This window comes from Pithys albifrons, chromosome 9 (assembly GCF_047495875.1).
Source record: "Pithys albifrons albifrons isolate INPA30051 chromosome 9, PitAlb_v1, whole genome shotgun sequence".
NCBI classification, from domain to species: domain Eukaryota; kingdom Metazoa; phylum Chordata; class Aves; order Passeriformes; family Thamnophilidae; genus Pithys; species Pithys albifrons.
The window spans coordinates 2,969,384-2,988,195 of NC_092466.1; the positions used below are offsets into that span (position 1 = coordinate 2,969,384).

The window sequence follows — 18,812 nt, forward strand, 5'->3', positions numbered from 1 at the left end:
ATTATTCCAATTCTTTAGGAGCTGGGATACAGCACACCTTGGATATTCCTGCTGGAATTTCACTGGATTGCCACTGCCAACCCAACTGCACTGACACAGTCTGGGAGGGTGAGAGGGGACTGCATGGAAAAGTTTATTATTTCAGTGTCCATAAAATACATCTGTGGTTCATCAAAGCAAAGGGAGTGCTCCAAACCTGCTCTCCATTTGTTTAGGAGGATGCAGCTTCTTCCCAGAAATGTTGGGAGGGAATGCTCCCTAATCCCTGCACTGGTGAGGGTTTGACAACACAAAAGGGATGGGGGAAAAAAAAATCCCACCCATCATCCAAATAACCACTTTCTTCTCTGTGAAATGAAGTTTTCAAGATGTAATTCCAAATGATTTTGAAAGAGAAGAAAACATGTGACTCAATAAAATAAAGTATTTTCATATCAGAGAAGTGCAGTGAGGAAAATGAAGTTCTCATGAACGTTCTGGGATTCATTAACCCTGAAGTGGGCAAATTTTGAGGCACAATTTCCATCCAGCTTCAGCTCCCAAGGAACTGTAGCTCCAAACTCTCTGCTTGGACCCTCAATAATTCATCTTTTACAACCATTTGCTGTTGTGTTCCACCACCTTCAGAGAGGCCTCCAGCCTGGGAGGTGCCAAGAGATGGACAACCCACCACAGCCTGGGATGGAGTGGTTATTTCTCCTCAGTGCCACACTCTGCTCCACTTCACTCCTCTTGCCTCCAGCTCCCCTGCCCTGTGCCAGGAGTGTCACCTGCACCCCCAGAGCTTCCCCTCACTGTCCCCAAGGACACCTCTGACTCTCCATCACATGCCCCCAGATGGCTTCTGATCCCACCACAAATCCCTCCCTCTGCTTCCTGATGACTCTGCACCAGGAATGTGTTGGTGCCACCACATCCTTGTCCTGAAGAGCAGAGGGGGAAAAGAAGTGACACAGGAAATGGGAAACCACAGAGTCCTCTCCTGCCCACTGCTTCCCAGTCACACATCCCAGAACATCCAAAGGAGGAATTGTTCCTGCTCACAGCAGGTGTTCACACTGACTTTGGGGTGTTCACACTGACTTTGGGGTGTTCACACTGACTTTTTGGGGATGTTCACACTGACTTTGGGGTGTTCACACTGACTTTTTGGGGATGTTCACACTGACTTTGGGGATGTTCACACTGACTTTTTTGGGATGTTCACACTGACTTTTTGGGGATGTTCACACTGACTTTTTGGGGATGTTCACACTGACTTTTTGGGGATGTTCACACTGACTTTTTGGGGATGTTCACACTGACTTTTTGGGGATGTTCACACTGACTTCTTTGGGGATGTTCACACTGACTTCTTTGGGATGTTCACACTGACTTCTTTGGGATGTTCACACTGACTTCTTTGGGATGTTCACACTGACTTCTTTGGGATGTTCACACTGACTTCTTTGGGATGTTCACACTGACTTCTTTGGGATGTTCACACTGACTTCTTTGGGATGTTCACACTGACTTCTTTGGGATGTTCACACTGACTTTTTGGGGATGTTCACACTGACTTTTTGGGGATGTTCACACTGACTTTTTGGGGATGTTCACACTGACTTTTTTGGGATGTTCACACTGACTTCTTTGGGATGTTCACACTGACTTCTTTGGGATGTTCACACTGACTTTTTTGGGATGCTCACCCTGAATTTTTTGGGATGTTCACACTGACTTCTTTGGGATGTTCACACTGACTTCTTTGGGATGTTCACACTGACTTTTTTGGGATGTTCACACTGACTTTTTTGGGATGCTCACCCTGACTTTTTTGGGATGTTCACACTGACTTTTTTGGGATGTTCACACTGACTTTGCTCCCACAGCCCACTGTGCCTTTTCAGAGCCACTGCTCTTCAGGACAGACTCTTGGGGGTTAAAATCCCAGATTGCTTTTTTTGATAAATGAGTCACAGAATCTTGGAATTGTTTGGGTGGGAAGGGATCAACCAGTGCCACCCCTGCCATGGGCAGGGACACCTCCCACCAGCCCAGGTGGCTCCAACCTGCTCTTGGACACTCCCAGGGATGGGGAGCCCTCAGCATCTCTGGGCACTCTTTGCTCACATCTACAACCTACATTTTCTTCTGTATCAAAACAGAATTTGATTTGCTCCACCAAATAAAGGAACCAAAGTGTCTGCTCACTGTGACCACTGCTCAGATCTGCCAGCTGGAGTGTCTTCCAAAAGCTACACAGAGCAAGCCAAAACCCCCAGCTGGACATCACAGGACCACAGAACCACGAATGGTTTGGGTTGGAAGAGACCTCCAAAGACCATCTCAGTGCAACCTTCCACTAGACCAGGAAACTTCTGGCTCAGATCTGCCAGCTGAAGTGTCTTCCAAAAGCTACACAGAGCAAGCCAAAACCCCCAGCTGGACATCACAGGACCACAGAACCACAAAGGGTTTGGGTTGGAAGAGACCTCCAAAGATCATCTCAGTGCAACCTTCCACTAGACCAGGAAACTTCCAAATTAAATTGTTCAGCAACCACCTGGGTTTTCTTGGCTTTGTAAATGGAGCCCATTCCAAGCTGCTGACCACGAGGAGGTCGGAGCAGCCGTGACCCCTCTGGACCCACCACCGTGGTGGTCACTCCTGAACTGACCCAAGGAGGCCAATGTTGCCCCAGGTGGAACCCAACATCCAGACTGGCCGTGGCACTGAGTGCCATGATCTGGTAAAGGGACTGGAGTTGGACCAAGGGTTGGACTGGATGATCTCAGAGGTCTTTTCCAACCCAGCTGATTCTCTGATTCAGCAGCCACCAGGCAAGGGAAGAGATGGTTTAAAATCCTCCTTCCAGAGGCTCAGCAGTTTCCTCAATTTACTTCTCCTTCAGGCAACACCTTCCTCAGCTAAAAAGATGCTGTGATTTTGTTCAAGGTGACTTCCCACTGCACCAGGAGCAGCTCCAGAAAGAACCTCAGACAGGCAGCTGGGAGCACCAACCTTGCAGGAGACAGCTCAGCACCCCCAGCCTAAATCCTGCTCTCACCAACACTGATGAGACAAGAAATACAAGTATCATAAACGGAACCCACACAGAACCTTCTGCTCAGCAAATGGATGGAGTGAAAATCCCCAGGGAGACAAAAATAATCCAAACCAACGAGGATTAAAAATTCTCTTGCTCCCAAAATTATGGTCAGATCAGATTTTAAACCACCACTTATTCTCTGTTTGATTTAATAACTAGTTTTTCTTCTCACAACTGATTTATATTATTTCCAGCTAATTCTCTTTTGAAGGTGTGACAAAAACAGCTTGGGATTTTTACCTGAGAACTTCATATTTAAGGAAGGTAAAATTCAAACAAACCCAAAATGTGCCAAAATGTCAAAGGGGGAGAATTGGAGAAAGTCAAATTGGAGACTCTTCCAGTCCAACAGTGCAGAAAAGGCACCTCCTGTCACGAGACAGATTCACTTGAGCACTTAAATTCTTGTCATTCCTCCACTTCTCATGAACTGGACTATGCAACACCAGGGTTTGGGTAAGGATGGTATTAATAAGGATTTTTCCAAGGAAAACGTGCCATCTTCAGGATACCAATACAGGTATATTTGTAGAATAAGACACTTTTATGTCCTCTATTTTCCTTCTAAAATTTATTACTTGAACTTTGCCTCTGTAAGATCTTTTAGTTTTAGAATTTCTGCCTGGATGGTTAATCCTCTACTAGAACTGAAAAGAGAAAAGCTGATGCATCATTTCAAGCTAATTCTGATCCAAGGGAGGTCAGATTATATTTAATAATAATAATAATAATAATAATAATAATAATAATAATAATAATAATAATAATAATAATAATAATAATAATAATAATAATATAATTAATAATAATGATAAATTTTATGCATTTTACTCTTCCTGCTGTGCTGACACCACAAAAATGAGTTGTCACTGGTTACTCAACAGGGGCATCCTTTCAGCAACAGGCTGAACTTTAAGTTAAGAGTAACTACTCATTGCAAAGATGCTGTTAGGACTCATTAACTAATTACAGAGGCTGCAGATGGAGGGATCCCAAACTGTACCCAGGAGCACCAGGGATGTTTTTAATACAAATGGACTCGGTTCAAACACAAACAGAAGTTTTCAAGTCTACTGTGATAACTGCAAAAGGCATAATTAACATTATGAAATACCATTTGAGTCATGCTCATCAAAACAAGAATTAATTCACATTCAAAGTGAAGCTGAAGAAGTTAAAATAACATACAAGTCTTTGGACTTCCTTTCCCTGTTAGTGCATCCCAGCACTGGAATATTCTGCAGGAAGGATCTCCTTGGAACCATCTGGGCAGAGAAGTTGTGGATTCCATTCCCTGGGAGTGTCCCAGACCAGGTTGGACAGGGCTTGGAGCCACCTGGGCTGGTGGGAGGTGCCCCTGCCCAGGGCAGGACACGAGTTTTAAGGTCCTTTCCAACCCAAACCAGGCTGGGATTTTGGGATTTCCTGCTCCCACAATGGATCTGGTGACCCATTATCCCTTTCTTACAACAAAACCTGATGTTGGAAACCAAAGTGATAAAAGGGGAAGACCAAAAATGAGTCACTGAAGACAAAACTACACTGCAGTGTTTTGCCACACAAGCACCACCAGGTGCCAAGGAAGAGGCAGCAGCAGCAAACCCAGCTGTGCTGAGGACACAGAGCCTTCTAGAAAGTCAAATATCCCTGAGTGCAATTACAGAGAGAATTCAAACTGCAAAGGAAAGGAGACATCAAAAAACCAACCTGCCACTGAACTCAGGTCTGAGTAACAATGAACCCCTTTCTAGGACAGAAATCAGTGTATGGAGCCAAGGTGATGCAGAAATCAGTGTATGGAACCAAACCAATGCAGGAATCAGTGTATGGAACCAAACCGATGCAGGAATCAGTGTATGGAGCCAAAGTGATGCAGAAATCAGTGTATGGAGCCAAACCAATGCAGAAATCAGTGTATGGAACCAAACCAATGCAGAAATCAGTGTATGGAGCCAAACCAGTGCAGGAATCAGTGTATGGAACCAAACCAGTGCAGGAATCAGTGTATGGAACCAAACCAATGCAGAAATCACTGTATGGAACCAAACCAATGCAGAAATCAGTGTATGGAACCAAACCAGTGCAGAAATCACTGTATGGAACCAAACCAGTGCAGAAATCAGTGTATGGAGCTCAGCCACATCCCAAATCTGGCCCCTTGGACCAGTTCCCTCCATATCTCAGGAACCAGATGGAGACACCAAAGAAAGAACATCAGGTAAAGGCAAACACAAAGTGACACTCCCAAAACACACTCAGATCTATCCCCAGGTTACATATCAACAAGCCTCACTGTTCTTTTCATTATTCAGACCCATATAAATTAATTAGCAGTTGAAAAATTCAAATGTCAGGCTATAAAAGCACAGTGGTAAGACAACAAGGTGAGTGCTGTCAGTCCTTCTGTAGGTATCCAGAACATGATAATCTGGGGCTCTGTTCTTCAATCATTTGAATATTGTCACCATGGTTATCTCAAAAAAGGCAAGGAAATGCTTGTAATGCAGCAACAAACAGGTCTCTCATCTGCACACTCCTCAGCTGGCTAATTACCAATAACACATCAGATATGTCCAATCTGCCTCATCACCTGCCCAAAGACATCTCTGAAGTCTTCCCCCCCTCCCCATGTGAACCAAGACAAGATGAGCAGGGAGTGTTTTCCAGCTCCCTGAGCACACAGACACCTCCAGGAGGTGCTGATTGCTCTGGGTCCCCTGGGATTTCCCCTGTTCCAGAAGGTTCCCCAGGATGTGCCAGCAGCACACACTTACAATGAGCTCTGAGTCCCTGCCCATGGAGATCACTGTCCTGTTCACTGTCCTCAGCAGGTTCTCCATGATGATCTGCACGTGGCGCTGGGTGGGGCCCTGAGGAAGGGAATAAATCAGTGGGAACCACACTCAACACACACCAACACCACTCAACTAGTTGTGTTGCCTGGTGGCAAATCAATAAAACATCTCTAGTCTCCCACTTTAACAAAGTCTAATTTATTTAGACCCTGAGATGAGCTCAGTTGGTTCAAACTTGGTTGTAACAACACCAAGGTCATGGGTTCAATCCCCTGTGTGGGCCACTGACTGAAGAGTTGGACTCGATGGTCCTGCTGGGTCCTTCCAACTTAGAATAGTCTGGGATTCTGTGATAAATTAACATGGACTGGTACAATTTCAAGTCCTTGGGAATACAGCAAAGCCCATGACATTTTGTTATCTATTCATTTGCTCCTCCCAAGTTGTTTTCCCAACATCAGAACCCCACAGGCATTTACCAAATCAGAGGGGGCTGCTCTGCAACAGCTCAATTGAAAGAGAAAAGCAAAGAAAACTTGCAATAAGGAATGCCCATTTCAGGCAGTTGTGTCAAATTAGGATTTCTGTATTAGTATTTTTTAAAGAGCTTAAAATGAACTATTTAGTGCAATCAGCTTTTAAGGACAAGCCCAGAAACCTCGTGCAGAATTATGGGCAAAAACTGAAGTCAAAAATACAAGGAGAAAGAAACAGTTCAGCTTTTCTTCCACCTCTTACTTTATACATGTATTTGGATATTTGAAGAATGATCCCCAACCAGTAAAAACACCCACAGGTACTGGTCCTGCAGCCAGGACCAGCCTGGGAGGTGGTGGAGCTGCAGGTGAGGTCCCACCAGGGAGAGAAATGCAGCCAACAAGGAGTGACAGGAGGCAGCCAAGCTGCCAACCCCAAATTCCTGCTGTAACCCACCCCCTCTCTGAAGCTGCCAACCCCAAATTCCTGCTGTAACCCACCCTCTCTCTGAAGCAGTCACACAGAGCTGCTTGGAAAGACAAACAACAGCAGAGCTCCCCAAAAGCCACAGTTAAATAAGATGCCAGACAAGATGTGAGTGGCTGAGCCCTGAGGTCCCTTCCAACTGAATTAGTGGATGATTCCACACAGGAATGAAGGCTCAGGCAGCAGCAGCAGCAGCCCAGATTTAAGAGAGCATCAAATCACTGCAGCTCTACAGCAAAACACTGGTATTTGTATGTTTGTTGAAGTCAAGAGAAAGCAAAAAAGGGACTATTATGCAAAAAAAGGGACTATTATGCAAAAAAAGGGACAACCATACACATCTGTGTACCATGTTGGGAACAACACATCTTAAAGCACATTTCCCAAAAGCCTCATGGGGAAATAAAACACCAAAGCAAACCATTTTCCACCCTGTCCCATGTTAGGGGAAGGCTGAACTCCTGAAAATGCCTGTTTGCCCCGTGGGTAAGCAGAAAAGCTGCACTGGGTGTGCCCCAGAACAGTAAGTGCTGTAGGGGATGGGCTGTGTGAGATGTCACACAAACCACCCTCATCCCTGGATAACTAAAAGAGTTTGAAGAGGCTGGTTATGGGCTTGTATTTAGCAAATAAAACTAAAATCCAAGTCATCAGGAGTTCCTGTTTAACTCATCTTACTCATTTCATCCCAGAGCTGTCCCATACTCACCACATCTTTCTTGTACAGCACCTCCAGGATGTTACTCAGCAACTGGCAACAAGCCTCCAGATCTTCCTGTCTCTCCAAGTGATACTTGAGCTGGTCTGTCATGGTTGGCAGCAGGATTTCCCTGCAGTCTGTACACAAAACAAGAGGTTACTCACAGCTTTGGTAATTCCAGAGCTGCCCAAACAGCCCTTGTGCTTCAGGAAGAGCCAAAATGATAAGGAAAAAGAAGTTAAATTCCAGATTCCCAGTCATCTGCTTTTCAACCAAAGCCTCACTTCACCTTAGAAACTTCTACCTCTGACCTGCTCCAGCCTTTGACCAGTCACTCCTACTCAAAAAACATCCCCTTCCTTGTTCAAGTACCCAATCTGTTCTTACATGGCAGGAATTACCAGGTAAAATTAATTACCAATTACCCATATAAGTGGCAACCCAAGCAAGGGTCTGGTTCATCTGTGCCTGTTTGCCTGTGATCTCCACCTTGTGCCTCTGCATTTGTAACCCCTCAGTCTATATTGTTCTTGGACTGAGCTGGAAAGAAAAGAGATGAGGCACAACTCCCCAGGCCAGGGGAGGGGAGAGCAAGAACTCCCCAAGGGGAGAGCAAGAACCCCAAGTTCTGCTGCTGAGCCCTCCAGCAGGGGCACAGAACATGCCCTTGCAAAGCCTGGGAGGTGGATCAATCTTTAATAACCTAAATGACCCCTAATTAGAGCTTGGAGAATGTTTCATGTCCCTGCTAAGCCCCATAACAGAGAGGGGGCAAGGATCACTTGGGGAAGTGCAGGATGGAGAAGACAGAGCTGGAAGTGTCCCAAACACGTGTGGATGTGGCACTTGGGGACAGGGTTAGTGGTGAACACGGTGCTGGTGCTGCCTGAAGGTTGGACTTGATGATCCTAAAAGTCTTTTCCAACCTAAACAATTCTCTGATTCTACAAATCCTTTTTAAGAGCCAACAAACCACCACCACCAAAACCAACAGGCACTCACAGCCCAGAGCACTCTGCAGGCACCAGCTCTGTCAAAGCTCTCTGAAGATCAGTTGGCACCCAAATTACCAGAGGGACTTCATTGTAAGGAAGAAACTGATGCAGAGCTTACTGTGTAGGCAGAAATATTGCCAGGGGAAAGCCTAAGAGCAAAAGGGTATTCATGATACTCAGCACGTGGGCAGGAAATCCTATTAAAACACTGGATGGTTTTTACCTACAGACAAATATCTATATATAATATACATCTATCAGTAGCTAATGTCTATATAGGTATTTAAACAAATCCAGGACTATCAACCTGGAGAAGAGAAACTTTGGGGTAACCTAATTGTGGCCTTCCAGGACCTCAAGGGGCAGACAAGAAAGGTGGGGAGAAACTATTTACAAGGGCTGGAGGGACAGGACACAGGGAATGGCTTCCCACTGCCAGAGGGCAGGGTTGAATGGGATACTGGGAAGGAATTCCTGGCTGGGAGGGTGGGCAGGCCCTGGCACAGGTGCCCAGAGAAGCTGTGGCTGCCCCATCCCTGGGAGTGTCCCAGGCCAGGCTGGACAAGGCTTGGAGCACCCTGGGCTGGTGGGAGGTGTCCCTGCCCATGGCAGGGGGTGGGACTGGATGGGCTTTGAGGTCCTTCCAACCCAAACTAAGATTCCCTGATTTTTAAACCAATCCATTGCTCTGGAAACATCCTCAGGATGACACAGGGTTTCAATCCATCTTGGCTATAAACTGCTTTAAAAACCATTGGGTTGATCAGCTGTGTGTTGACAGTGCAGAGGAGGGAAGGGGACCCTCCAGCAGCTGTTTGCCCACCACAAACCCCTCCCAGCCCTGATTATTGGGCACCCTTGAACAATGTCCAGTCTGGAACATCAGGCTCCTGCTCCCAGGCCAGCTCTGGAGGAAAGTTCTGGCCAGGTGGGGGTTGGTCTCTTCTCCCAGGCACTCAGCAATAGGACAAGGGGGCACGATGGGCTCAAGCTCTGCCAGGGGAAATTGAAGTTGGAGAGCAGAAAAAACTTCTTTGCAGAGAGAGTGCTCAGGCATTGGAATGGGCTGCCCAGAGAGGGGGTGGATTCCCCATCCCTGGAGGTTTTTCAGCTGAGCTTGGCCGTGGCACTGAGTGCCATGATCTGGTAAAGGGACTGGAGTTGGACCAAGGGTTGGACTTGATGATCTCGGAGGTCTTTTCCAACCCAATCCATTCTATGGATGTGGCACTGAGTGAGAATCCACCACATTTGATCCAACCCTACTGTGATCACAGTGGGGTTGGATCAAGGGTTGAACTTGCTGATCTTGGAGGTCTTTTCCAACCCAGTCCATTCTATGATTCTGTGGAGGCAGCTCAGGAGTGAGAGGCACAGTGACTGCAGACAATAATTCCATGTGTCCTACAGCCCAAGTCCAAGCCATGGGATGAGTGTCAGGGAGATGAGCAGTGGGAAGCAAATATTCCTTTCCCTAAGAGGATGCTCAGGGGGAATTCTCAATTCAGGAGCACCCGAGCAAAGGCTTCAACACAGGAACTCTGCTGGAGGTAAATACACAACTAAATCTGGGTCAGCTGAGACCTTTCCTTTGGAGGGCACTGACAAATGCAGTTCTTCATTTCATGGTTCACTTAGTGGCAAAAAAAATTAAACCTGTGCTCAGTAACTTCATTTCTGCTACAGAGCAATGGAGACAGACTGTGATTTCAGTCATAATTAAGCAATAAGAACTTTGATAAATGCTATCTGCTGCCTACTAATATTTCATAGACTACATTTCCTCATGGAGAAATCCCGAGATTTGCTTTTCCTGACAACAGCAACTCCACAGCTCACTTGGTAATCAGCTGGAAGTCATTTGGAAAACAAAGCAGCAGAGAATCCAAACGACTCTATAGGACAAAACAAATCAGACAAATCACTATTTACACAAACCAAAATCCTGACATTTGCAAGGATTTAACTCCCAACCATGAGCACTTACATGTGCAGAACTGAAAATATTCATTAGTTATTATAAAACTGTTCCACACTCATTTATATTGTTATTACATGTTATTATATTGTGGCAGGGATAATTATTACTCATTTATAGATGCATTTACTTATTTATGGAAATATGTTTTTGTTTATATAATTATTATAAATTCATATTTATGTTGATAAATATAAACACATGAAACTAATTTTAAAACTATATTTTACATATTTTTTAAAGATAACTACACCACCACAGTCCCTTCCCATCCAAGGTTTTATTCCCACTGAATCATCCATCACTCAACATCCTTCAAGCATCATCCATAGCAAACTATTCCACTATTTTCTCACCCCCAAATCCTTCAAGCTTCACAAATTCATGTATTTTCAATTTTAATTCCTCTGGAGACACAAATAAATCTCCCTTGACCTCTCACAGCTCAGATTTAGAGCCTTTCTCTCCCCAGAAATATCCTGATGAAACTTTCTGTACATTTGCCAGCCCTCCATCCCTTCCACCAGCCTGTACTGCCTATTGCTTTCAGAAAAGGAAATCTCATTTCTGCAACAGGATACAGGATTAGTTGACTACTTATATGAAAGTCTTCCCTATCAGTTTGAAATTGCTGCATCAATGGGAAGGAGGAGAGGGAGACAATGACATTTTAGTAATGAGCTCAACCCACAGAGCAGGGGAAGAAAAGAATTCAAGGTTTAAAAAAGCTGTGGCTGAGGGGGTTAATTTATTTTCAAGGGAATTTTAGTGTTCCCAGCACAACTGGTTCTTCAGAGAGAGCTTTGGAGAGGATGGCCATGATGATGAATTCCTGTGAGGAGATCAGAGGGGTGGAGCAGCTCTGCTGTGAGGACAGGCTGGGGGGGTTCACCTGGAGAGGAGAAGCTGCAGGGAGACCTGAGAGCCCCTTCCAGTGCCTAAAGGGGCTCCAGGGAGACCTGAGAGCCCCTTCCAGTGCCTAAAGGGGCTCCAGGGAGACCTGAGAGCCCCTTCCAGTGCCTAAAGGGGCTCCAGGGAGACCTGAGAGCCCCTTCCAGTGCCTAAAGGGGCTCCAGGGAGACCTGAGAGCCCCTTCCAGTGCCTAAAGGGGCTCCAGGGAGACCTGAGAGCCCCTTCCAGTGCCTAAAGGGGCTCCAGGGAGACCTGAGAGCCCCTTCCAGTGCCTAAAGGGGCTCCAGGGAGACCTGAGAGCCCCTTCCAGTGCCTAAAGGGGCTCCAGGGAGACCTGAGAGCCCCTTCCAGTGCCTAAAGGGGCTCCAGGGAGACCTGAAAGCCCCTTCCAGTGCCTAAAGGGGCTTCAGGGAGACCTGAGAGCCCCTTCCAGTGCCTAAAGGGGCTCCAGGGAGACCTGAGAGCCCCTTCCAGTGCCCAAAGGGGCTCCAGGAGAGCTGAAGGGGGACTGGGGACAAGGGATGGAGGGAGAGAACACAGGGAATGTCTTCCCACTGCCAGAGGACAGGGTTAGATGGGATATTGGGAAGGAATTCTTGGCTGGGAGGGTGGGCAGGCCCTGGCACAGGTTGAGCAGAGCAGCTGTGGCTGCCCCTTCCCTGGGAGTGTCCAAGGCCAGGTTGGACAGGGCTTGGAGCAGCCTGGGCTGGTGAGAGGTGTCCCTGCCCATGGCAGGGGTGAACTAATGGGACCACCCCCTGCCCACCCCCCTGCCCACGCCCCATGCCCACCATGCTGCGTGAAGAGGTCGCTGTGCACGATCTCGATGAGGCAGTAGAGCTTCTGGATGGTCAAGCGGCTCACGGGGACGTTGAGGATGAACTCGGTGAACAGTTTGCTGCACACACAGGGAGAAGGGAAATCACAGTCAACTCTGTCCAGAGACACAGAGAAACAGCCACAGCAACACACACTGTCCATACGACCCACGTGGCATCGACACGACCCACACGCCTTCAATACATCCCACACGGCGTCCACATGACCCACACGCCTTCCACACGACCCACATGACGTTCACATGACCCACCCACGGCATTCCACATGACCCACACGCCTTGAACACGACCTACACACGGCGTTCACACGACCCCCATGCCTTCAGTATGACCCACAGGGTGTCCATATGACCCCCATGCCTTCCACACGACCCACACACCTTCAGTACGTCCCACACACCTTCCACACGACCCACAGGCATTCACACGACCCCCACACGGCGTCCACACGACCCACACACATTCAGTACATCCCACACGGCGTCCACACGACCCTCATGCCTTCAGTATGACTCACATGGCGTCCACACGACCCACACACCTTCCAAACGACCCCCATGCCGTCCACACGACCCACACGCCCCACACACGACATTCACACGACCCACACACTGTCCACACGACCCACACGCCCCACACACGGCATTCACACGACCCACACACTGTCCACACGACCCACACGCCCCACACACGGCATTCATACGCCCCACACACGGCATTCACACGCCCCACACACGGCATTCACACGCCCCACACACGGCATTCACACGCCCCACACACGGCATTCACACGCCCCACACACGGCATTCACACGCCCCACACACGGCATTCACACGCCCCACACACGGCATTCACACGCCCCACACACAGCGCCCACACGACCCACACGCCCCACACACGGCATTCACACGCCCCACACACGGCATTCACACGCCCCACACACGGCATTCACACGCCCCACACACAGCGCCCACACGACCCACACGCCCCACACACGGCATTCACACGCCCCACACACGGCATTCACACGCCCCACACACGGCATTCACACGCCCCACACACGGCATTCACACGACCCACACACGGCATTCACACGACCCACACACGGCATTCACACGACCCACACACAGCGCCCACACGACCCACACGCCCCACACACGGCATTCACACGCCCCACACACGGCATTCACACGCCCCACACACAGCGCCCACACGACCCACACGACCCACACACGGCATTCACACGCCCCACACACGGCATTCACACGACCCACACACGGCATTCACACGACCCACACACAGCGCCCACACGACCCACACACAGCGCCCACACGACCCACACACTGTCCACACGACCCACACGCCCCACACACGGCATTCACACGCCCCACACACAGCGTCCACACGACCCACACGCCCCACACACGGCATTCACACGACCCACACACAGCGTCCACACGACCCACACACAGCGCCCACACGACCCACACACAGCGCCCACACGACCCACACGCCCCACACACGGCATTCACACGCCCCACACACAGCGTCCACACGACCCACACACAGCGCCCACACGACCCACACACAGCGCCCACACGACCCACACGCCCCACACACGGCATTCACACGCCCCACACACGGCATTCACACGCCCCACACACGGCATTCACACGCCCCACACGCCCCACACACGGCATTCACACGCCCCACACACGGCATTCACACGCCCCACACACGACCCACACGCCCCACACACGGCATTCACACGCCCCACACACGGCATTCACACGACCCACATGCCCCACACACGGCATTCACATGCCCCACACACGGCATTCACACGCCCCACACGCCCCACACACGGCATTCACACGCCCCACACACGGCATTCACACGCCCCACACACGGCATTCACACGCCCCACACACAGCGCCCACACGACCCACACACAGCGCCCACACGACCCACACACAGCACCCACACGACCCACACGTCCCACACACGGCATTCACACAACCCACACACGGCATTCACACGACCCCCATGCCTTCAGTATGACCCACAGGGTGTCCATATGACCCCCATGCCTTCCACACGACCCACACACCTTCAGTACGTCCCACACACCTTCCACACGACCCCCACACGGTGTCCACACAACCCACACACCTTCACTATGTCCCACATGGCGTCCACACGACCCACACGCCTTGCACATGCCCCACACACAGTGTTCACACGACCCACACACGGCGCCCACACGACCCACACACAACCCCGACACGGCGCCCACACGACCCACACACAAGTCCCACACAAGTCCCACACAAGTCCCACACAAGTCCCACACAAGTCCCACACAACGTGAATGGAACACACACAATGTCCATACAACCCACACAACTCCAAAACAACCCACACAACTTCACCCTTTTGGCCAAGCAATTTGTGAGATGTGCAAGAGTTTGAGTAGAACTCAGGGAAACACAAATCGTCTTTAATAATTTAACAATAATAAGTTCCTCGTGTCTTCTCTTTCGTCCCTTCCTTTCTGTCTCAGTTCCACCCTCTCCCCCCACGCTTAAGGTTCCAGATTTCAAATTCTCATTGTTTGTGCTTCCCTTCAGTCATCACATCCATGACAATATACCCCAAAAATTAAAAAGTTATAATTCATGTTCCAAGCCACTACCAACAAAAACCAATCAATAAAACAAGCCCAGGAATATTCACATTTTAGGGTGATGAGGCACCACCACACTGATCAGCTGAGCTCCCCCACAACACAGAAAAGACTTCCCAATAATTTTGCATCCTGAAATCTGGAGGTTTGGGGGTTTCCTATTAAGTCTTCACTTCTAATTCAACCTCAATTTAAATACTCTCAGTGTTAATTGTAATTTGGGTTTGGAACAGCACAGGACAACCAGAGTGGCTGGGGTGAGACAGGCCAAGTCCTGCTGGGTTCATCTGGACTGTTCTGGTCTGTGATGACTTTTTGGGTTGTGATGACTTTTGCCATCACAAAACAAAGGTTTTATTTAGTCCAGAAATCCTTCAAATGTGTCCTCCCCAAGCCCAGAGGAGGCAAAATGGCCCTGGAGAAGAGATGACAGCACAGACAGAACCTCCCTGCCAGTTCCTCAGGCCACTGAAATGTTAGATTACATTTCCCTGTTTCATTTCCACTTTATCTTTCTTTCCCTCATTTTGACACATCAGACCAGAGAAATAAAACCAGACAATCCAGAGAAGGGTTTGTGCAATCAAATTAGGACAAAAAAAAGGTTTTATTCCATTTAAATGCCCTGTAACAGCACCAGGATTTTTTTGAGTCTTTAAGTTAAAAATTCTCCTGAAATACGAAGAGTTCATTTGGCTTCTCCATTTGTTTTTTTTTTAAATAAACATCATCTTATTATCCCATTTATTTACTAAAAAAATTCCTGTGTTTATGAGCTACTCAAACATGGATCCAACAATGGGGTTCACTGATTATTTATTATTCTATTTTTCACATTAAATTTATAGGTGAAAGGGTGAAGCATCTTGGGGCAGCCCAAGAGTTCTGGTGGCAGTTGCCTGAGTGATAATTCTTGTCTGTCACATCGTCCTGCAGAGTTTGGCAGATATTTCCCAACCTTTCATATCTTAATATGTTATTTATAAACAAGACTCTTTGTGTAGCCCTAAAAATACTTGCAAGGGAAAAAAAAACTTTCAGGTGATTGTATTATATTTATATATATATAAAATTTTATATATATAAAATATATAAATATATATTTTTATATGCATATATATGTGTGTGCATATATATATTTATATATTTATATAATATATATATTTATAAATATGTATGTATAAATATATATAAATATATGAATATATAAATAAATATTTATACATTTATATAATTTATATATTTATATAATTTATATATTTTATAATTTATATATTAAATAGATATATATTTATATATATAAAGTATATAAATACATTTTATATAAATACATATAAATATATATCTATATATTTTATATATAGATATATATTTATAAAAATATATATTTTTATATATAGTATATAAATATATTTATATATAAATCCATATATATATAGATATTTTATATATAGATATATATTTATATATTTATATAAAAATATTTATATATAAAGTATATAAATATATATATAAATACATATATCTATATATTTTATATATATTTATATATAAATATATTTTTATATATGAAGTATATAAATATATTTTATATAAATACATATAAATATATATCTATATACTTTTATATCTAGATATATATTTATATATTTATATATAAATATATTTTTATATATAAAGCATATAAATATACTTATATTTAAATACATATAAATATATATCTATATATAAAATATAGATATATATAATAAATAAATATATAAATATAATGTATATAAAATATACATATATGTGATATATATAATAAATAAATATATAAATATAACATATTAAAAAAAATATATACACACACATATATACATATATATATATAAAATCTATACAAAATTCACACTGCACATTTAATTAACTCCACTCACCTGAGCTCCTTTGGATCAAACACCAATTTCACATCATTCACAATGGCTGGCAAGTATTTAAGTGCTGCCCCCTGAAAAAAAAACAAAAAACAAAAACAAATTAAAAACACACTGAAATTTATGTCTTTTAAAGTGATACAAAACCTGCAAGAAGAGAATCCACATCTGAGCAGGTGGATTTGGCTTCACTCAACCCCTGTGGTTTCACCTTTGCATATTTTGGGGGGTAAATCACCTAAACTGAAACTCAATTTCCCTGCAGAAAATTCTTCTTACCCACTCATGAAACTGCAGCTCTTCCTAATTCCCCTTGAACTTGCAGCTGTCCCTCCATTCCACAGAAAAGGATTCAGGAGACACAAACAGGGGGCCAATATTTTAACTATTTATAAGAATTTCAACTCATTTTTCTTTCCTTTTTTTTTGGAACAATTAGTAGGTATTTCTTTCTTTATTCATTTTCTTACAGGCACCAAGAGCAATAAACCAACAGTTCCCAGGGATGCTCAAAGGGCTCCAGTCACAATCCAACATTCCCAGGAATGCTTAAAGAGCTTCCTCCACAATCCAACATTCCCAGGGATGCTCAGAGGGCCCCTGTCACAATCCAACATTCCCAGGGATGCTCAAAGGGCTCCTGTCACAATCCAACATTCCCAGGGATGCTCAAAGGGCTCCTGCCACAATCCAACATTCCCAGGGATGCTCAAAGGGCTCCTGCCACAATCCAACATTCCCAGGGATGCTCAAAGGGCTCCTGCCACAATCCAACATTCCCAGGGATGCTCAAAGAGCTCCTGCCACAATCCAACATTCCCAGGGATGCTCAAAGGGCACCTTCCAGGATCAAACATTCCCAGGGATGCTCAAAGGGCTCCTGCCACAATCCAACATTCCCAGGGATGCTCAAAGGGCTCCTGCCACAATCCAACATTCCCAGGGATGCTCAAAGAGCTCCTGTCACAATCCAACATTCCCAGGGATGATCAAAGGGCTCCTGCCACAATCCAGCTTTCCAAGGGATGCCTAAAGAGCTCCTTCCAGGATCAAACATTCCCAGGGATGCTCAAAGGGCTCCTTCCAGGATCAAACATTCCCAGGGATGCTCAAAGAGCTCCTGCCACAATCCAACATTCCCAGGGATGCTCAAAGGGCTCCTGCCACAATCCAACATTCCCAGGGATGCTCAAAGAGCTCCTGCCACAATCCAACATTCCCAGGGATGCTCAAAGGGCTCCTTCCAGGATCAAACATTCCCAGGGATGCTCAAAGGGCTCCCTCCACAATCCAACATTCCCAGGGATGCTCAAACAGCTCCTGTCACAATCCAACATTCCCAGGGATGCTCAAAGGGCTCCTGCCACAATCCAACATTCCCAGGGATGCTCAAAGGGCTCCTGCCACAATCCAGCTTTCCAAGGGATGCCTAAAGAGCTCCTTCCAGGATCAAACATTCCCAGGGATGCTCAAAGGGCTCCTTCCAGGATCAAACATTCCCAGGGATGCTCAAAGAGCTCCTGCCACAATCCAACATTCCCAGGGATGCTCAAAGGGCTCCTTCCAGGATCAAACATTCCAGGGATGCTCAAAGGGCTCCCTCCACAATCCAACATTCCCAGGGATGCTCAAAGGGCTCCTGCCACAATCCAACATTCCCAGGGATGCTCAGAGAGCTCCTGCCACAATCCAACATTCCCAGGGATGCTCAAAGGGCTCCTGCCACAATCCAACATTCCCAGGGATGCTCAAAGGGCTCCTGCCACAATCCAACATTCCCAGGGATGCTCAAAGAGCTCCTGCCACAATCCAACATTCCCAGGGATGCTCAAAGGGCTCCTTCCAGGATCAAACATTCCCAGGGATGCTCAAAGGGCTCCCTCCACAATCCAACATTCCCAGGGATGCTCAGAGGGCTCCTGTCACAATCCAACATC

The 18,812-nt window shown here is 46.4% G+C and overlaps 1 protein-coding gene across 2 annotated transcripts in view; it reads right to left on the reverse strand.

Moving 5' to 3' along the window:
* The window catches only part of DOCK1 (dedicator of cytokinesis 1), a 359,613-nt gene that overhangs the window by 251,063 nt on the left and 89,738 nt on the right, over positions 1–18,812 (reverse strand). For both annotated transcript variants that reach the window (XM_071564200.1, XM_071564199.1), the window contains exons 24-27: positions 16,879–16,949; positions 12,226–12,332; positions 7,559–7,686; positions 5,866–5,961 (exon numbers count right to left, since the gene is read on the reverse strand). In XM_071564200.1, the coding sequence (XP_071420301.1) occupies positions 5,866–5,961; positions 7,559–7,686; positions 12,226–12,332; positions 16,879–16,949 (402 nt within the window). The remainder of the gene's footprint in view (positions 1–5,865; positions 5,962–7,558; positions 7,687–12,225; positions 12,333–16,878; positions 16,950–18,812) is intronic.